At 44.3% G+C, this 21,876-nt stretch overlaps 1 protein-coding gene across 2 annotated transcripts in view; it reads right to left on the bottom strand.

Annotated features, from left to right (window-relative positions):
* Positions 1 to 2,986, bottom strand: part of CACNA2D3 (calcium voltage-gated channel auxiliary subunit alpha2delta 3) — a 999,345-nt gene extending 996,359 nt beyond the window's left edge. Inside the window, exons 1-2 of one of the 2 annotated variants that reach the window (XM_055135106.1) lie at positions 2,180 to 2,986; positions 1,436 to 1,517 (exon numbers count right to left, since the gene is read on the bottom strand). In XM_055135106.1, the coding sequence (XP_054991081.1) occupies positions 1,436 to 1,517; positions 2,180 to 2,304 (207 nt within the window). In that variant the 5' untranslated portion in view covers positions 2,305 to 2,986. The remainder of the gene's footprint in view (positions 1 to 1,435; positions 1,518 to 2,179) is intronic. The other variant, XM_055135105.1, reaches the window with a different exon arrangement.
* Positions 2,987 to 21,876: the final 18,890 nt, after the last annotated feature.

The following is a 21,876-nucleotide window of genomic DNA, read 5'->3' as shown; positions in this document are numbered from 1 at the left end:
AAAAGTCTTCACATAAAACATGTGGGCAAAATGCCAACGCAGGGCACAAATTGGTCCAGATTAAAAGATTAAAAGAATAGCAGCTAAAGGGGCAAGTCTGATCAACTTGGAGGGGGGTGACATGTGTAAATGATTGTCATCATTCATAAAGATATAATGCCATGACCTCAAGTTTTTATTAAGTGCCTATAAATTAATGGACTCTTCTCCCAAATAATAGGGGGGCAAACAATCTTTCCACAGTTTCAAGAAATATGGCTTACTGACAATTACAATTTTTTAAGCTGGAATTACTTGTCATCTCCTGTGGTCCAGTGCTTTATTATGATATTTGCATTTCATGTGACAAAGTGTTTCATATAACATCCCCCCAAATGCTACTCTCTGAAGTGGAATGCCATAAATAAATTACGTACTTGGTTACCAGGCAGCATACATAACACATATGTTACATTGGCCCAAAAAGCACATTTTAAAATGCTTAAAAGTTAACTTAACAATTTAAGCTGTTTGTACCCATTTTCTGAGAATTATCCCCCAAAGGCCAGTTTTATGTTCTATCTTTGAGAGAACAGAGGCATTAATCCTGTTGATTTGTTAACTTGAAATTCCTTTAACCCCTCTAATCTCACTTCCCCAGCCCCCCTCTTTTCTTTTCTTTATTTCTTGGAGGGAAGGGTGAAGACTCCTATCTCCTCCAATGTAATTTTAAGCATAATGCTGTCTGTCTGAATTAAAATTGATGCAGCTTCTGATAAAAGCCTAATAATCAATTCTCCATTCTCATTACTCTCCAGAATTATGTGGACGCAGACCAATTTCTTAACTTTGTGGACTCCTTTCCTAGGTTATCACCCGGCCCTGCAGCTGAGTGGGAAGATAACCACATTCATTCTCCTTATCTGTAATGATGTAATGCATCCCAGCCCTGGGTCTAGATGATTGGGGAATAATGGGATTGTACAACTGCAGAGATGACAAACAATAGTGCAGCGGTTGTCTCTTGATACCCTGAACCCCAGACGCCAAATGCAGGCGAGGTGACGGGCAGAGGAGCCCAGGCACTGTTATCGCCCCTTGGATGAAGTTAGCAATTTGAGGCCAGAGGAGAATGCGCTCTGGCGCTGAAACAGCAATACCGACTGAGAGAGCAATGCAAAAACACTCAGTTTCCGAGCCCCGGCCAGGACAGTGCGAGTGAGTCTCCTGCCTTTCTTTGTGTTTAGAATCAAGTGTCATCTAAAAATAACCGGTTGGTAGGGAGAAGTCGCTGCACAGAACACTGCCAAGAATCCCGGGATCAGAATCACAGGCGCGCGCACACCTCTGATCACGGATGCTACGCGGGGGGCTTCACGTTTGTTTGAAAAACTCAGTCTGCCTCCATTTTCTGTGCTGGAAGAGGCACCGCTTGGTGCCTTCCCAGAAACCTTACCTTTTGCAGAAGCTGGGAGCCGGAGTACTTGGCAGCGATGGATTTTATTTCCCCACCAAAAGCCGAGGCCCAGAGCTTCACCCTGCGGGAAGAAAGGCCACGGGAACCCATGTAGCACCCGTGTCCCCGCGAACCCGCGCGCACACACCAGGCAGTTGCGGAAGGAACCGGGCGATATAACATTTGGGAGGGGGGGGTTCGGTAAAAAAGCAGTAAGAAGCGTTCTGGGTGGAAACTGTCAGCACGAACTGCAGAGCGCAGCGCGGGAGGGGGCCCGAGGGGGGTCACAGAGTTCTGAATGCGCCAAGTATCCGGTCTTCAGAAAGACCACCGGATTCTGTCGGAAATCACTGCTTGAGAACTTGACCACCTAAACGGGGGCATCGCCCGGTCAACATTAGTCGGGAGAACCCACCCCCCAAAAGAAGTGGGTGCCAAGACAGGAAAGAGGAGGGATAAATAAATGGCCCGTGGAAGTTCGATTCGGTAAACGGGCTTCAAAGTTGGCGCTGTCACTTAAGGTGAACCTGTCCGGGTTGCAATCGCCCGCCTGCCAGAGGGGGCACGGCGAACCCACCCGGCCAACCCCGCCGCCCGGCCGCCGCCGCAGGCGGGAGGCAGGTGCGAAGGGCGAGGTCGCCGACGCCCCGCGGCAGGTCCTGCCCGGACGCACCTGCGGGCGCCCAAACTTGAGCATCGCGGGCAGCGAGCGGCGGGTCCCCTCCCCGGGCGGCGCACACTTACACGGAGAGCGGGATCTGCTGCTCCGAGCGCACCACGGCCCCCAGGAGCGCGGCGTGGAGGAGCGCGGCGGCCAGGAGCGCCCGGGCCCCCCGGGACGCGCGGCGCGGCCAGCCCGGCCCGGCCATGCTGGGCTCCCTCGGACGCGCCGGCGGCGGCGGCGGCTCCTCCGGGTGGCCGCGGGGAGCTGCGCGGAGCGGGCGGTGGGCGAACGCGCTGGGCTGCCTCTCCGCGCCGCCCCGCCTGCCTCTCGCGCGCCGGGCTCACTTGGGGGAGCAGAAAAAGAAGCGGGAGGGGTGGCGGGGGGAGGGCGGGGAGGAGGCGGGAGGGAAGCGAGGTGGAGAGGGAGGCAGCAGGGGAGGAAGGAGGGAGACGCGCCTCTCGCAGCGGCGGCCGCCGGCCCCGCCTCGGCGGCCCCGGGGAGTCCGGCGGGCCGCGGCGGGCGGGCGGGAGGCGCCGCGCGGGCGGGGACTCGCAAACTCCAGTGTCCTTGGCCGCGGCCGAGCGCGCCCCGCCCCGCCCGGCCACTGCGGCCGCCGACTTGGGAGCAACTCCGCAGTCCGCGGGCGCGGGCGCCCGTCTCCGCCCGGTCCCCGACCGGCCCGCGCTCGGGGCACCCGCGCCAGGTGGGGGTGGGAGCGGAGGGAGGACGCGCGCAGCCCCGCACTTTGCTGACGGTCGCCGCGAGCCCGCGCCGCGTGCCCCTTTGGGGGTGTCCCGCCCCCCACCTCCCCTGGGCCCAGTTGGGTGAGAATCACCGGGATCGGGTGGCTCGACCTGCGCCCCCCTAACCCTGCCCCCTCCCTCGCACACACTCTCCCCCCGCCCCCGCGCGAAATTTTTCGGGCGGGGAGGAACGCGGGAAGGGGCCAAAATGTGCGGCCGGAGAGGGGGCGCGCGGAAGCCAACGGGGGACCCCCAGCGCGGCGGGGCGAGGCGGGAACCGGACTGGGGCTCCGGGGTCCGGCCCGCCGCAGCGCCTGAGCCCGGGCGGCTGCGGGGGGCGGGGAGGTGGCGGGTCGGCGCTGCTACCGCACGAGCGCGGGGCTCCCGGCTCCGACCCGCAGCGGGGTCGCCCAGGCGCCCGCCGACCCTTCACGCTCCCGCGGGCGCCCGGGAGGCCGGGGCTATGGGGAGAACCCGGAGGGCGCCCCGTGCAGCCTGGAGGGCGAGTGCCCGGGTTTCGGAGATGCCTCCGAGGCGGGAAGGGTCGCCCGCTCCCCCCCTGCCCCCAGCCCCGCGCGCCGACCTCCCCGCACCGGGCAGGAGGCTGCCGGGCGCCCGCAAAGGAAGAGGCGACCCCGGGTGTCCCCACGGCCTCCCGCGCTGCCACCCGAGCCCTGCTTTCCCGGCCCCCGGAGGGCCCCGTGAGCGGTGCGGGGTGCGAGTGGGAACTTTGTGGGGACCCCCGCGCTGGCTGGCCGGAAAGAGCGAGCAGCGGGCAGGCTGAGTCATCATCGCCGGCCAAGCGCAAGTCCAGGGGCCCGGCGAGCCGCGCGCTCCTGCCGCCGCCCGAGTTCGCCCGCGGGGCCTCCGCAGTGAGCTCGGCGCGCGCTTTTCCCGGCCCCGCTGCAGCCCCGCCGTCAAGGGAGCCGCTTTCCCCCGGCTGCTCCCTAGAAAAGTTCCCCCCACCCACCCCGACCCCCACCGCTGATACAGGGCTCGACCTCAAAGTGAACTGCGCGGGGAGGAGAAGGACCGTTGAGGGAACTGTGTGCTTGGTGAGAGTGGCGGGGGATCCCTCGAGTCCCCAGCCGCCGCCGCCGCCGCCTCCCCAGCCCGGCTCCGGCGGAGCTCAGCGCGGAGAACAGGCCCCAGTGGAGACGCACCAGGTGCGCCCCGCCCACGGGCAGTGTCTACAGGCTCCACGGATGACTAACCGGTTATAATGAATTCTCCGCTTCTGTGCACACCTCACGTCTGCGGAAGCGTGCTAGCAGATCTAAAACCGCCCAACGCTGCCTCACCCCAGGGCAAGTGGTCTGGGGATGGCTTAGCCCACTGTCATGGGAGGGAGAAAATTAATTTTCCTTCAGAACCCAATGAGTTTTCTAAGTGAGTGCATCCTAGCTCTTCTTAGTATTGCTCCAGTCCATCCCCTAGACTCTATTTTGTTGTATCAATTCACACACCATCCCGAGGTCCCTCATTCATCCCAAGAATCACCTGTCAAGCATCTTAGTGATAGGACTGTAGGTTGTGCTGGAAACCATTGGTGAACATATCAGACACGTTTGTTCAAAGAATGTATATACTCGCGAGGAAGACTGGCTTTTACTCTAAAATCCTAAATAATAGGCGTACTATTAATAATAAACTCTGACGGGGGCCGGAGGAGGAGTGTAATGTGAATAAAGGGGAAAAAGTACCTGCACCTTGCATGTACTGTTGTTAGTCCTCTTAACTAATGGGAAAATCTCCAGGCAGAGCCAAGTCGGAGCGCTTAGTCTTATTTAAACAACCATTCGAGGAAGTCTATAGAGGATCACCTAGGCACTGAGACGGTGACCATAGTTTGTGTTGAAGTCCTGGCATGCAACCAGCCTGATACAGGTGCATTTTGCAGGCATTTCTTGGTAACTCAGCATCAAGGAACGACACCCTGGCCCAGAGAATCACTATTCCAAAAGAGTGATACAGTTCACAGTTTACACAGGCACCATACTCTAAGCTGCATCTCGGGAAAGATGATATTAACAAATTCAGAGCTCAGAGTGCTTGCAAGACATAGGTCCTCTACCCTTTCCAGAATTTTACAAAATGCAATGCTGAAAGGGGTCCTTCAGTTCTCTAATCCCATTCTTTTACCTCACAGACGAGGACAAGGAGGCCCAAAAGGAGTGCAAGTATTTTGCAAAGACACATAACCGCTTACAAAAGGGTCTCTGACTTTCAGACACAGGTTCAGAGTAAGGAACCAGGGACGCCTTCCAGTGTGCGTTGTATGAACCAGATATTGGATTCCTTCTTACCATTTTTTTAAAAATCCCACAGTTTGTATTTCAATATCCCAGACTGAATCTGTTGAGGTGACCCTTTCACAGGCAGATAGCACATACTGTCTCACTGACCAAGTCGACTGCAGGTGTTAAACAGTAAGGAAATGCTGAAGGGCTCTGGAGAGAAGGGAAACAGGAGAAAACAGGTCACCTTCGAGGGCAAGGACAGGATGATCCTATATAAAGAATTGCCCTGTGTCCCACAGGACTTGCAAATATCCCACTGGAATTCAGGTAAGAGAATGTCCTGCTTATAATCTTCTAATTCTAGAACTTAAATCCATTCCATATTTAAATACAAAGGAGTTCTTGCATCATTTTAATAAGCATTGAGTTTTTACATAGGAATGTAACTGGTGTGTAAAATGAAGGGAAAATTGTCTTCTTGTCTTCCATTTTGCTTAGAACTTGACCACGAGGGGTCTTTGCTAGTTCTTTTTTTTTTTTAATTCTTTTATTGATTCACCATGTGGAAAGTTACAAAGCTTTCAGGTTAAAGTCTCAGTTATACAATGCTCAAACACCCATCCCTTCACCAGTGCACATATTCCACCACCAAGAATCACGATACACCTCCCCCCTTCCCCCCACCTCCCCAGCCCCCCACCCCGCATGTGTAACTGGTAAATTTCACTTTACTTTCACTTTACTTTGATTACATTCAATATTTCAACAAAAAAATTCACTATTATTGATTTGGAGTTTCTCCCCCCTAAAGTCAATCTGCTGAAAAGAAAGCATTTGGTAATTTGTTTTCCATTGCTGAGAATGAAGAGATATGAGGTCAGGAGGCCGCACTAGCAGCAGCATAGTTTTGGATTTCTGTATTTTAGTATTTTAGTAACTAAGTCCAGAGAAATGTCTTCCAGGAATCACAACATTGTAAGCTTGTACCTCTCAGCTACTTTATATTCCACATATGAGTGCGATCTTTCTATGTCTGTCTCTTTCTTTCTGACTCATTTCACTCAGCATGATACTTTCCATGTTGATCCACTTATATGCAAATTTTATGACTTCATGTTTTCTGACAGCTACGTAGTATTCCATTGTGTAAATATACCAGAGTTTCTTTAGCCAATCATCTGTTTTCGGGCACTCTGGTTTTTTCCATATTGTGGCTATTGTAAACAGAGCGGCAATGAACATGGAAATGCAGATGTCATCTCTACTATACCTTTTTGCCTCTCCTGGATATATTCCCAGAAGTGGTATTGCTGGGTCAAATGGGAGCTCAATTTCTAACTTTTTGAGAATCGTCCATATTGTTTTCCAAAAGGGCTGAACCAGTCAGCATTCCCACCAGCAGTGAAGGAGAGTCCCTTTCTCCCCACATCCACGCCAACACTGGTTGCTTTTGTTTTTTGGGATGTGGGCCAGTCTCTGTGGTGTGAGATGATATCTCATTGTTGTTTTGATCTGCATCTCCCTGATGATTAGTGATGTTGAACATTTTCTCATGTGCCTCTCAGCCATTCTGATTTCTTCTTTGGAAAAGTTTCTGTTCATTTCATCACCCCATTTTTTGATTGGGTTGGCAGTTTTCTTCTTATGGAGTTCAACCAGTGCATTGTATATCCTTGTTATCAACCCTTTATTGGATGGGTACTGCATAAATATCCTTTCCCATTCTGTAGATTGTCTTTGTATTTTGGTCACTGTTTCTTTTGTGTTGGTCTTTGCTAGTTCTTTCTCTTTGTTTATTTCTTTTTTTTTTCTTTGAAGGGTTGTCTATTTTGGAAAATCACTTTTCCAATAGCAATTCTGCTTTTAGGTCCTGAGTCACCAACAGAACACATCTGTATCAATCTGCATTTGGGGTGGCATTTACAACTAGTCTGCATATATATAGCAGCAAGCATTAACAACTTCATTACATCCTGTACTGTAATCCTTCTTGAGCATTTTACATAGGGAAGTGCCTCTTATTTAAGAAATAAATTGCTTTTATTTCTCTATGATATTACCAGATGAAGCATCATATCGATTATTTTAGTCTCTACCATTAAGTATATGTTTATAATGTCTCAAATTTTTATAACAGGATGATAAAGAAGTCTAACCCTCTGCCATTCTGGAAACACTAGTTATAAGGCTATGATGCTGCTCATAAGGAAAGAAAATGGTTTGCTCCAAAGGAGCAAAATGACAAATGTTTTAACCTTTGAACCAGTAATTCCTCTTCTGGGAATTTATCTTACAGTTAGGAAATGATGTACATATGTGGTTATTCATTACCACATTATCTCTTAAGAGCAGACGGCTATAAATAATCCAACTGGCTCTCAGTACATGATTAGGTAAAGAAATGGGTGCATCCTCACAATGGAATATTATACAGCTATTTAAAAATTGAGGCTGTTTTCTAAATTTGAGTGTAAAAAAGGAATCCATAAATAATCATCACTGTATCATTGTCATCCTGTTGCTCATCAATTTGCTCGAGTGGGCACCAGTAATGTCTCCATTGTGAGATTTGTTGTTACTGTTTTTGGCATATCAGATACGCCACAGGTAGCTTGCCAGGCTCTGCCGTGTGGAAGACATACTCTGGTAGCTTGCCCAGCTCTCCAAGAGGGATGGAGAAATCGAACCCGGGTCGGCTGCAGTCAAGGCAAACACCCTACCCACTGCGCTATCGCTCCAGCCCATCCATAAATAAACCATTTTTAAAAAGCAAGGTGCAGAACAGTGCATATGGTAATGCTATCTTTGTTTAGGAAAGAAGGAACATAATAATGCTTTGTATTTCTGACTTTTTAAAATGGAATATTTATACATATATATATATATAAGATAACATTGTTCTGGCTTTTTCATTGCATTAACATGTCAAATCCATAGCATCCTTGGCTCAAGCCCAGCTTTTTAACATGAACACACACACACACACACACACACACACACACACACACACACACACACACACACACACACCCTACAAGTGAGTTTCTATCCTATTGTGTCTAGCCCATACTACTGATATATTTTTCCTTAAATTTCTGCCACTGGTTCTTTTTTTTTTCTTTTTGGGTCATACCTGGCATTGCACAGGAGTTACTCCTGGCTCATGCACTCAGGAATTGCTCCTGGCGGTGCTCGGGGGACCATATGGGATGCTGGGAATTGAACCTGGGTCGGCCGCGTGCAAGGCAAATGACCTACCCTCTGTGCTATCACTCCAGCCCCACCACTGGTTCTTAATCAGACAGCAGCCCTTCCCCTATATCTGATGCAGAGGCATACCTACTTCTTAAAGTAGCAAGAATCATCTTTGAAAAAAATTAATAATTTAGCATCTCCCTGCTTTAAATGCTCCAATGGCTTCTGCTTTGAGTTAAAATATAGAATTCTTACTGAGACACCCAAGGTTCTTGACTCCCACCCACCAGACTCCCTTTCATCTCTTTCCCCATTGCTCACTGTGCTTCAGTCAGTTTCCTAGGAGTTCTAGAACACATGGTTTGTTCCCATCTTGGGCCTTTGCATGTGCTGTACCTTCTGCCTGAATCACTCTTCCTCCAGATGGTTCCATGGCTGTTTCTCACCAGATTGAAATGTCCTCTGCTCCGTGAGGAGAACTGCTGCCAGAATTCCAGGTAAAAGAGAACTGGGCAGTTAACACAGGAAGCATCAGACTACACAGAAATTCCAAAAAGAATATTTGTATGTGGTCCCTTATTACTGAAGTCATGCAATAATAAGAAAAGGACGGCTAATGAATGAGCAGGTGGAGGGAGGTCATGCCTTAGAGTTGGAATGGACATCCTTTTCAAAGAAAGTGCTACACGTATTCTAATTTGAGAGCCATTGTCATGCCAGCAGACCACGTGGCTGCACAGCCTGGCCAGTGCCCCCACCTCCTGGCACTGGATGCATTTGTGGTGTGTTTATGGAGCATTTGTGGCTTTCCCTCCACGGATAACAACTGTTTCTGAAATGCTAAACTACAATTGTAAAAATGTTACGTGTTTAAACATTTGTTGTAATGACCTTGATTTTTATTTTTTTATTTTTTTATTTTTAATTTTATTGAATCACCATGAGATAGTTACAAGCTTTCGTGTTTGGGTTACTCTCTCACAATGATCAAACACCCATCCCTCCACCAGTACACATTCCCCACCACCGATATCCCTGGTATACCCCCCTTTCCCACCCTCCCCCTGCCTCCATGACGGACAATATTCCCCATACTCTCTCTCTACTTTTGGGCATTATGGCTTGCAACACAGACATTGAGAGGGTAATGACCTTGTTTTAGGAACACCAAGTGTTTTCATTTCAGTTATAATTTGTTAGTATATTGTATTCAGACATATTATTTTCATAATAAATATAATATTTTAAAGTGCGCAAAATAATCAGATCTCCAAACTATCTGTTAAACTCTCTGAAATCAGTTTTTTCATGATCCATCCTCAACATTTCTTCTGAGGTCAGTTTCCCCATTGCCGGTCAGCAAACCTAGCCATTGTTCAGTAAAGTTACACTTTGGAAAAGAGGCAAATTTTAAAATAATATTTTGTAAATCCCATAGGTTGGTGAGATCTAAATTAAACAATCTATTTAAATACATACACGTGCTCACACACCAAAGCAATTTGAAGTGCGGATAGGATTACTCTCCAGCACAGACTAGAAGTGGCAGTAAAAAAAAACTGAGCATCGTTTCCTACTGTGAAAATAAGGAACTCTGAATCTCAGCTCACTTCTACATAAGATTTCCTTTTATTTTCATTGTGATTTTTTATGGGGTGGAGGCAGCCTCCCAAGTGCTGTTTAGGGCACCCCTGGGCTACTCCTGCTGATTCCCATCCAAGCCGAGATCTCAGCTGCCCGATTTGAAGGCCTGAGGATGTGGTGCTACACTAGTGGGGTGCCAGGGAATATGCAGGTCGCCCCATGAGTGCTCAGGGGCTTCCAGGGCTATGCGGGGGACAGAATGAGGTCAGTCACATATAAGGCATGTACCTAAAGCCCATATTATCTTTCCAGCCCATGGTTTGGTAAGGATTTGATCCCTGATTAGACAATAATGTCTTAATTATTCAAATATTCTAAGCAGCACAATAAACATTGTCATTTTTTTCTATGATCACATCTTTAAAAAGAAATGTCTGAAGGTAGGTAGGAAACAGAGTCTAATCTCAAACTGAATTGAGTAAAATCCAGGCAAAATGTTCTTTAGGGCCTGATTTTATTTTTTTTATTTATTTTTAACTTTTTTATTAAATCACTGTGAGATAGACCCTTACAAAGCTGTTCGTGATTGGATTTGAGTCGCAAAATGTTCCAACACTCATCCCTCCACCAGTGTACCTCTCTCAGCACCAGTATCCCCAGGTTTCCTCCCACAGCCCCACCCCTCTGCCTGCCTCTATGGCAGGTGCTTTTCTTCTCTCTCTCTCTCTCTCTCTCTCTCTCTCTCTCTCTCTCTCTCTCTCTCTCTCTCTCTCTCTCTCTCTTCTCTTTTGGGAATTATGGTTTTCAATATTGATACTAAAAGGTTATCAAGAATATCCCTTGGGTCTGGAGCAATAGCACAGCAGTTAGGGCATTTGCCTTGCACGTGGCCAACCCAGGTTCAATTCCCAGCATCCCATATGGTCCCCTGAGCACCGCCAGAAATAATTCCTAAATGCAGAGCCAGGAGTAACCCCTGTGCATGGCCAGGTGTGACCCAAAAAGCAAAAAAAAAAAAAAAAAAAAGAATATCCCCTTACCTACTTTTAACCTTCAGGCCCACAGATCTTGTCCAGGGTGATCATTCCCAGCTATTATTGTCATACTGGTCTCTTCTCTGTCTTACCTACCCTCAGCCACCCACACACTTGTGGTTAGTTCCAACCACTGACCAGTCCTCCTAACCCCTGTTTTCCCTGGCCATAGGTATTAGTCTTCTACTGTATATTTTTTTAGATACCACAAATGAATGCAGTCATTCTGTATCTGTCCCTCTTCTTCTGACTCATTTCACTCAGCATAATACTCTCCATACCTGTCCATTTAGGGCCTGATTTTAAAAGACAGTATTACCTAATCTAAACTTTGTAAAACAGTTGAAAACTTTAATCTTACTGGTTTATCAGAAAAGTAATCATGAAAACAAAAAATCAGCTAAGGAATACTTATCACAATACTATCTAATAGAAAAATTAAGAAGCCACTTAAATGCCTAAAAATAGGGTAGTGATTAAATAGATCACGGTTGATTTATTGATTTGTGTAATATTATACTGCTATTGGACTGGAGCGATAGCACAGCGGGTAGGGCGTTTGCCTTGTATGTGGCCGACTCAGGTCCCTCTCAGAGAGCCCAGCAAACTACCGAGAGTATCCTGCCCACACAGCAGAGCCTGGCAAGCTACCCGTGGCGTATTCAATATGCTAAAAACAATAACAACAGGTCTCACAACGGAGACGTTACTGGTGCTCACTCGACTAAATCGGTGAACAACAAGACAACAGTGCTACAGTGCTACACTGCTATTAAAAAGATTACTAGGACTGGAGCAATAATACAGTGGGTAAGGTGTTTACCTTTTATGCAGCTGACCCAGGATCAATCCCTGGCATCCCATATGGTCCCCCAAGCACAGGCAGGAGTAATTACTGAGTGCAGAGCCAGGATAAACCCCTGAGTATTGCTGGGTGTGACCCAAAAAGAAAAAAAAAAGATTACTTATGGGGCTGGAGAGATAGTGCAGGAATTAGGTGCTTACTTTGCACATGGTGGATGCCCAGCACTGTATCTAATCCCATGAGCACTGTCAGTAGAGATTTCTGAGTACAAAGTCAGGAATAACACCTCATCAATGCCAGTTGTGGTCCCAAATCCCAAAATAAATTTTTTAGTTAAAATCTTGCTTATAGAACTGGAGCCACAGTACAGCAGATAAGGCGCTTGCCTTGCATCTGACCAGCATAGTTTCCCTGGCATTTCCCAGAGCCTGCCTGGAGTGATTCATGTGCACAGAGCCAGGCATAAGTCCTTAGGCCCAAAACCCAAAATAATTATCATTTAAAATAATAAAAAGTTGCTTATGATACCCAAACTACAAAAACTCAGTGATGAAAATGCATATGTTTTTGAAACAATCCACTATTTTAAACTTTATTACCAATGAAAACATAGAAACAAAAATTTCTGAACATCAGTGAGATTCCTTTGACTGGGTGAACATAATTTTGAAGAGTTCAACCAGAACAGAAAAGTAAACACTTTTAGCTGTAAACTCCCCCTTCTCTCCAAAGAGAATGACTATTAATAACTTGCCTTCTATTATTTTCGTGATTATCAATGTAGCTTATAGGTTATTTATATTTCTACTCTTTTATTTTGTTAGTCATCAGATTAGCCATTTTTCTGTACATGCACAAAAGGGAAAGACTTCCAAAGTGGGGCACCGTCTCCCTTTTATACTCTCTCCATTTCAAGTAGGATTACATTGGTAAATGCATGACAATTTTTATGTTTTTAAGGTTTATAATGCTTAGATTTTATTTTAGACATGTTCTTCCAGAATTGAGACCAGGACAGCTGAGATAGTTAAAAGGACTAGAGCAATGCTTTGCATACAGAAGACACAGGTTCAATCCCAGCACCTCAAGGTCCCCCAAGTACCCCTCAGAATAAAACAAAAGCAAAGACCTAAAAGTCATGTTTTTAGTAACTATTGCCATGATCATGTTGGAATTCATCTCAGTGAAATCATTTAAGGGACCTGGACCCAGGGAAAAAACATATTTCTGGTATATACATGGCTCGATCAATTTACTTGTCTCCTATCCTCAGAAAATGCCATTTTCATCAACACTTAGTGGTGACTAAAATCTACAGACTACAAAATGCAGTAATGGCTATCAAAGGGAGCAGGTGATATGAAAGATACACTGAAATGGGAGGGCGAAGGGCAGAGAGTGGGGATGGTCCCAGCAGGAGAAGATGCCAGAAATCACAGCTGCCTGAAAGTCAGCTAAAACTCTTCCTAAATGTAGGTGCTCTGTCCCTACTTTTAGCAACAATAGAACCAACAAGGACATCAGTGAGATAAAATTAAAGGCATCAGTGTCCCCAGAGCCAAGGTGGTTCCTCAAAGTAGAAGAGAGAGTACAACACAGGGACCATACTGCCAGTTTCCACTGCATAATCTATCATTACCGAAGGAGAAAAGGAGCAAGTCTTTGGTTGTAAAGGAAGGATATTCCCGCTTACCCTTGTATAACCTAAATAGTTTCTTTCAAATAGGGTTTTTTCCCTACAATTTTTAAAGGTAGGTACTACTATAATTACTTATTTTTTAGTCACCATGTCATAACAGTCATTATTATAGTAGGATTTCATGCTTGTGATGTTCCAAAACTACACCTCCTTCAGATTATCCATACCTTCCACCATTGCTTCAGGGTCCCAACTCCTACCCAAAACTTTTACCCCAGCTCCATTCACCTGCCATGAAAACCTTAGTTCTGTAAACCACAGGCACTGCTGCCTTTGACTATTTGCTTTTCCCTCGGTACTATAATTCACCAAACTGATATTTCAGAAATACAGTACTGTTATACCATACCCACCACCAAAGTATCACCAGCAGCACCTTCACTATGTTCCCTGTTTCACACACATCCCTTTGTACACTTACTCCTATTGGCAGACTCTCAGGATCTATTCTCATTGGCCATTAATTGCTATTTCTTTACTATATTTTTTTTTAGATTCCACATATGAAAAGATCATTTGGTATTTACCTTCTCCCTTTGACTCATTTCACTAGCATGATGCCCTCGAGTTCATTCCAGTTACAACCAACTACAGGATGTCATCTCTTCTTATAACCCAGCAGCATACCATTGAGTTGCAAATAGTTTTTAATCTAGAAAATCAACTCATGGGGCTGGAGCAATAGCATAGCGGGTAGGGCATTTGCCTTGCACGCGGCCGACCCAGGTTTGATTCCCAGCATCCCATATGGTCCCCTGAGCACTGCCAGGAGTAATTCCTGAGTGAAGAGCCAGGAGTAACCCCTGAGCATCGCCAGGTGTGACCCAAACTCCCCCCCAAAAAAAATAAAAATAGAAAATTAACTCATTGGATGACAAGAGTAACAAAAAATATTATATAAAAAAAAGTCTTGGAAATGTAAGGAACTTTAAACCAATATGTAGATATAGTCCCAGAGAGATCGCACAGAGAGTAGGGCCTTGCACACAGCCAATCAAGTTTGATCTCCAGTACCACATTGCTCCTGCCCGAGCACTATGGAAGTGATCCCTGAGCGCAGAGCCAGGAGAAACTCTGAGCAGTTGGATATGACCAAAACCAAACCAAAACAACCCAACCAAAATAAACATGGCTTACTATACATTAGGGAATAGCCCTGATATACATCCTAGAAAAGAGGCTTGGTTTCAAAGATAAAGAAGGTGCTCTTGGGGTCTCCAATAAAAGTATCAAGTTGCTTATAATAAGGATAAATCAAGCTAAGGTCAGATATTCTCAGGACATTTAAGGCCAAAATATAACATAGTAATTTCTACAAGATTCTCAAGTAAAATGTATGGGTCAAGTGTTTTATTTGGTTGAATGATCAAACTGACTTTTGAGTTAAAAAAAACTATACTGCTATATACTATATTAAAAGTAGTTGATAAATAATTATAAACCAAGAAAATCTCAGGGATTATAATATAAATTTTAGAAACATTGTAAAAATTATCACAATATTCACACATCACATTTATACACAGAAATCAATAGCTTTCATGTGTATGTATATATACCACAATTAGCTAGAAAAGATTATGAAAGAAAACATCCCCATGCACTAGAGCAGCAAGAAAGATATAAATTCCTTGGGACAAAAGTCTTGAAAAGTGTAAAATAACTTTAAGTCACCATTAAAGAAGGAAAGAAGTTTTGAGTAAAAGGCAAGACATACCACAATCTTGAATAATAAATCAATGATATAATTGATCATTATGTTGATCTATATATTTTATGTGGTTTAATGTCAATTACAAATTATCAGTGAAATATTTTTAGAACATGCTAACACTAATTTCACATGGAAGGTATACACAGTCAGGAAAATTCTAAAAAAGACATGTAATGAAGAAAGATCTACCAAATATCAAGCTATACATAAGCTTCAAAAATTAAATGCTGTGGTACTGGCAGATAAACAGAAAATTAGGCTAAACACACACAGATACACAACATGAAAAAACTACTATTTAAAGTAATGTAAATCACAGAACTCTAATCAATAAAAAGGGTTTTTCCTGTTTTTAAATTGAATCACTGAGCGAGATATAGTTGTTTAAAAAAAATTAATAAAAATTTTAAATCTATAAAAATAATACAGAGTATAGAAGATCCTGAAGTAAATCCAAAAATACCATTCATATCTTTAATCATAAAGAACTATCTTAATGAAAGAGAGAAAGAACTAAAGGCCGGAGAGAGTGTATGGGGAGATAAGTAAAGTGCTTGCCTTGCGTGTGGCCCCACATGTATTGCACCCTATTCAGCACCACCAGATGTGATTGATGAGCTCAGAGCCAAGAGCAAACCCCAGGTACCACTGGGTGTGACCACCCCCCTCCACCTCCCAAAAAGGAAAAACACAAAAGAAACAAATTTAGTTAAATTTGTAATAAAATATATCAAAACCCATCTCTGTTCAGATAGCTTCACCGTATACTCTCTCAAATACAGAAGAGACAACTAAGTCACAAGCAATTTCATAAAGTAGATGAGGCATGGTATTTGTTACCTCATTTGATGATTCCAGCATAATTCTAATACATATCCCTGACAAGATTATTATGAGGAAAATTAGAGATAAATATCTCTCATGAACATAGATGAAAAATCCTAACAAAATATTAGCAAGTTAATTCCAGAAGTATATAAAAGGTGTTTTTAGGTTTGAAAAACAATAGAAATCACTGTCATTTTATTGTTTGATAAACCAGTGTAGAATAAAGGAGAGATAAAAGTATGATTATTTTTATAAATTGCTGTATCACTGTATCACTGTCATCCCGTTACACATCGATTTGCTCAAGCGGGCACCAGTAACAACTCCATTGTGAGACTTGTTGTTACTGTTTTTGGCATATCGCCATGGGTAGCTTGCCAGGCTCTGTCATGCAGGCGAGATACTCTCAGTAGCTTGCCAGGCAATCCAAGAGGGGTGGAGTAATCAAACCCAGGTCAGCTGCATGCAAGGCAAATGCCCTACCCACTGTGCTATTGCTCCAGCCCATTTTTATAAATAAAATATAAAATTAATAAAATTCAGTATGATTTCTCAGTTTTTGCATGTTATGGTTTCCGTGGTTCCTAACACCCCACAAATAAAGATACGCTGTGGACTGGGATGGACCCAGGGTGAGGAGTGAAGCTACCCAGGCATCAAAATGGGACAATCCAGAAAACGTAAGAGCACGATCTTGATGCAAACCATTATGTTAGGAACTACGGAAACTGATGCCTTAGTCAAGGAATTATAACAGATGCCAAGATCTATCTCAGAGGCGATCAACTCCCAAATACTAGCAACACAGCATTAACAGCCTCTTTGTGTTTAAGCAAAGAGTGGTGCTCTGTAGTAAACTCTGAAAAGGCTCTAGGGGAAAGAGAAAGGCAAATAATTCACTTCCCAGTCTAGAGTCTCCAGAAGATTTTGACTTAGTAACTATTACAGGGAAAGGTGAAAGATCAACTCAGGGGATTAGGGGTGCTCACAGGAGCACTGTAAGCTTCTTTGGGAGGAGAAAAGGGGGCAATTCACTGAAGCCACACTTAGGTTAACATTCAACAGTCCTGGAACCTCTGTTGCTTGGGAACTCGGGACAGAGAAGGCAGCTGGAGGGTCTGTCTCCTCTGTGTTCCCACTTTTCCCTGGACTCGGGTCCTTTCTGGCTGCCCTGCTTTTCTGTCTCAGCGTCTGAGGGGAGCGGAAGTGGCCTGGAAGCAACCTCGGGGTCCCCAGCAGGACAGGTGCAGCTGGGGATTAATATCACCTGTAGGCAGTGGCCATACGCCCCAGTTCCTCGCTAAATTTTTTGGTTTCCTTTTGGGCCACACCTGGCTTGCTCAGGGATCGCTCCTGGCAGGGCTTCGGGGAGACCTATGGGTTCCTGGATCTGCTGGGACGTGAGCACGTATAGGTGCTCGCGGCTGACTTGACCATGGCACAGCTGGGCATTCCAGAGTTGGGGGCCGAGAGGGCCGGGCCAGAGGGGGGGGAGGGTCGCTTCCCGGGGCTGCCTGCCCCGCGCCCACTCTCTAGAGCCAGTGGCAGCACAGATCATGTTTTCTTATTTTACACCCCACCCTCTATTTCCAAAGATCGCTGATGGAAAAGTGACTGTTTCTATTTCAAAGTGACACCTTTGCTGCTGTGTAAACGGGGAAAGGGCCCCTGGGAACATTCCTTTGGGAAATAGTGAAAGTTTCTGAATCCTAGTTCTTAAATCGCCAAAGGCATGGAGACTACATTCTTTTAATTATTTTCCCAGTAGAGCTTTTGCCTTGCACGCGGGAGGCCGAGCCGGGTTCGATTCCTCTGTCCCTCTTAGAGAGCCCGGCAAGCTACCAAGAGTATCCCGCCTGCGCTGCCTTTGGCATTTTCGATATGCCAAAAACAGTAACAACAAGTCTCCAATGGAGATGTTACTGATGCCTGCCCGAGCAGATTGATGAGCAACGGGATGACAGTGATACAGTGATACAGTGCATGTTATGGTTGTATGCATAGAAAGCCCTATAGAATTATAAACATATATAGATATTAAAACTTCTAGAATTAGTAAGTGGATGTAGAAAGTCACATAATACAGAGTCAACTTTTAGAAATCAACACTTTTTTCTACATATTACTAACAATTGAAAAGGAAAATTACATTAAAAGCTTAATGGCTAAGAAAACTTTGCAAAGAGATGTATAAAGCCTTTATAGAGAAGGAAACCAAATGTTCTTGAAAGAAATTAAAGAAAGCTTAATAAATATGGTTAAACCATTGATATTATTAAAATATTCATTTTTCCCAATCTGATCTCTCCAAGCATAAGCCAAATAAAAATCCCAGAAGACTCATTCCCAGAAGCTGACAAACTGATTCTAAAATTTGCAGAGAAATACAAAGAACTTATAATAGATAAACTACAATTCCAATTTTTTTTTAAAAAAATTGCTGTTTCTGTGTTCATTCAAGTGTCACATTTAAAACAAGCATCAGGATATATTCCCAGAAATGGTACTGCTGGGTCATATGGGCTCAATTTCTAGTTTTTGGAAGAATGCCCATATTGTTTTCCAAAAAGTCTGGACCAGTCAACATTATCACCAACAAATGAATGAGAGTCCCTTTCTCCTTGCATCCGCACCAGCACTGGTTTTTCTTGTTGATGTGTGCCAATCTCTGTGGTGTGAGATGATATTTCATTCTTGTTTTGATTTTCATCTCCCTGATGATTAGTGGTGGAGTGCATTTTTTCATGTGCTTTTTGGCCATTTGTATTTCTTCTTTGATGAAGCTTGTCTTCATTTATTCTCTCCATTTTTTCATGGGGTTGGATGTTTTTTCCTTGAAAGTTCTACAAGTGCCTTATATATATTTGATGTTAACCCCTTATCCACTGAATATTGGATGAATAATTTTCCCCATTCCATGGGCTGTCTTGTTACAGTCAGAAAAAAAAATGTGTGTTGGTATAGGTATAGGTAAAAAAAAGAATGAATACAGAGTCCCAAATAGACAGATATTTACATGGTCAGTTAATTTTCTTTTGTTTCTTTTTCCTTTCCTTCTTCTTTGGATTTGTTTGTTTGTTTAATTGTTTGGGGGTCAACAAGTTAGCCCTGGCTGTGCTCAGGGCTAACTCCTGGCACTGTGCTCAGGAATTTCACCTTGCAAGGCTCAGGGGACCATATGGGATGCCAGGGATTGCATCGCAAGGCAAGCACCATACCCTCTGTAATATTGCTCTGGCACCAGTCAATTAATTTTCAACAAAGATTCCAAAGTAATTCCGAAGCAATGGTAAAGAACACAATGATCAGCATTCATATGGAGAAATTAAACCTGAGCCCCTGTGTTTAGTGTACACAAAGTAACTCAAATGGGCTATAGATGTAATCCTAAACGCTAAAGCTGTTGAACTTCTAGAAGAAAATTAAAAAATTTAGAAAAAAGACAGTTTTATATAAGTAGATAATAACTCAAAAAAAGAGAAGAAAATGACAGTTTGGATTTCATCAAAATTGAAAACATCCACACCTTCACGATCACGAATCATGAAATCCCATTGATCTTCAATTTCTCGAGCGGGCTCAGTAACCTCTCCATTTGTCCTATCCCTGAGATTTTAGAAGCCTCTCTCCACTGGGCCCTCCCAATGATGTCACACTGGAGGTTCTTTCAGGGTCAGGGGAATGAGATCCAGCTTGTTACTGGCCTTAGCATATGAATACATCATGGGAAGCTTGCAAGGCTGTCCCATGTAGGCAGGAAACTCTCAGAAGCTTGCTTGCTTTTCCCAAAGGAAGAAGTAGGCTACAAGATCGCACGACCCTGATATCCACACCTTAAGAAAACAAAGATAGCCATGAGTAGTCCGTGAGCACAGAGCCAGGAGTAAACCCTGATTACTACCAGGTATGTATGGCCTCAAAACAAAAATTGCACTGCAGCACTGTCATCCCGTTGTTCATTGATTTGCTCCAGCGGGCACCAGTAATGGATCCATCGTGAGACTTGTTACTGTTTTTGGCATATCAAATACGCCACGGGTAGCTTTCCAGGCTCTGCCCAGCGAGCGGGATACTCTCGGTAGCTTGCTGGGCTCTCTGAGAAGAGCAGAAGAATCTAATCCAGGTCGGCTGAGTGCAAGGCAAATGCCCTACCCACTCTGCTATCGCTCCAGGAATGGAGCACAAACAAAACCAAAACAAAAATATAATCTATAATGTCTAACAAAAGACTTGAACCTAGAATATATAAATAACTTCTAAACTAATTTAGAAAGTGCATAATGGACAAAGCTTTATAGTCAAGAAAAAACATTAACCTACCTACAAATAACACAAGAATGTACATAACCCCAATAAAATGTATTCTAGTATCCATTAACAGGTCATTAAGTAAGCAAATAGAATAGTCACATAGTGGAACTAAAAACAAATTTCAAATACATGCAACAAGCAATAATGAACTCCAAAAGCATTATGCTTGAGTGAACAGCTGGAACATAGAGTACATACGGTAATGATTTCAAAATATGTGAAATCCAAAAACAAACAAAACCAGATCAATGCAGACAAATCGGAAGATGCTAGCCCAATTGAAAGGCATTGGGTAATTGACTAGAAAGGGCATAAGAGATACACCCTGTGGTGATAAATGTCCCAATATGATCCTCAGTGGTGTTTGCACAGGTGAATATTGTTGCCAAAATTCACAAATCTGAGTCTTTAGGTCTTTGAATTTCATTGTATAAATGATTCCTCACCAAGAGAATGTTCATGAAAAACAAACTAGTCCCTGATGTTCCATTTGCTCTCAACGGAATGAACATCTCCTAATGCAGCAGCTATGTGTACCTGGGTCGAGAACTCAACATGAGGAACAACTTGGCACCAGAACTGTGCAGGAGGAAGAGAGCAGCGTAGAACACCTTCAAGAGTGTCAAAGAAGTGGTTAAGAGGATAAAGAACCTCCGGCTCCGGGCACATATTTTTGACTCCACCGTTCTTCCTGCACTAACATACACCTCAGAGACCTGGGCCTTACGAAAACAGGATGAGAACACTATTTGGGTATCCCAAAGAGGAATTGAAAGAGCTTTGCTTGGAGTATCACATTTCACTCAAGTGAGAGAAAGAATTCAGAGTTCCAACCTCCATCAACAATCAAGAATCAGGGACACTATCTCGATTGCCAAGGCATTGAAAATCAGATGGGTCAGACACGTAATGCGATTTAGAGATGACCACTGGACTAGAGCTGTTATCGACTAGATTCCATGGGACGTCAAAAGACCGTATGGCCACCCACCTACGAGATGGTCAGACTTCTTTGTCAAAACCCTGAACAAATGAGAGCAGATACCATTGGGCTACTCTAGCACACAAGAGGGATGAATGGAGACGTTACTGGCGCCAGCTTGAGCAAATCAAAGATCAACGGGATGACAAGTGACAAGTGACAAATTATTCCTCAATTAAAAAATATGTATGGTGGGACTCAGGAATGAGGCTCCTGTGATAAAGCACTCCTTTGTATGCACGAAGTCAAACAGATAAATTTGACCTCCAGCAACCCACATCACCAATGTTATCACTGGGTCCTTGATGCCACAACCGAGTGTGTGGCCTCCAACATTATAGCAAAAGAACCCAGACACCACCACCATAAAAACAACAAAGCAAAACACAGTTATTAGATTTATCTATACAATATAATATCATTGCTCAATAATAAAACTGTTGTTTGCATGAAATGCTGGTTGATTATCTAGTACTGTGATGACTGCCATTTTGTATTATATCCATTTGTAATTTTGTGAAATCTTTATAAATGTGACCAATTGCAATAATAAAACACTTAAGCTGTGAAACACTTGAAAATGACAATTGACAGAGTAGGGCAAAATATTTGCAACTCAGCTTTCTGACAAAGGGCTAATTA

The sequence above is a fragment of the Sorex araneus genome, chromosome 4 (assembly GCF_027595985.1).
Source record: "Sorex araneus isolate mSorAra2 chromosome 4, mSorAra2.pri, whole genome shotgun sequence".
Taxonomy (NCBI): domain Eukaryota; kingdom Metazoa; phylum Chordata; class Mammalia; order Eulipotyphla; family Soricidae; genus Sorex; species Sorex araneus.
This window is presented reverse-complemented; position numbering and strand designations above follow the sequence as displayed.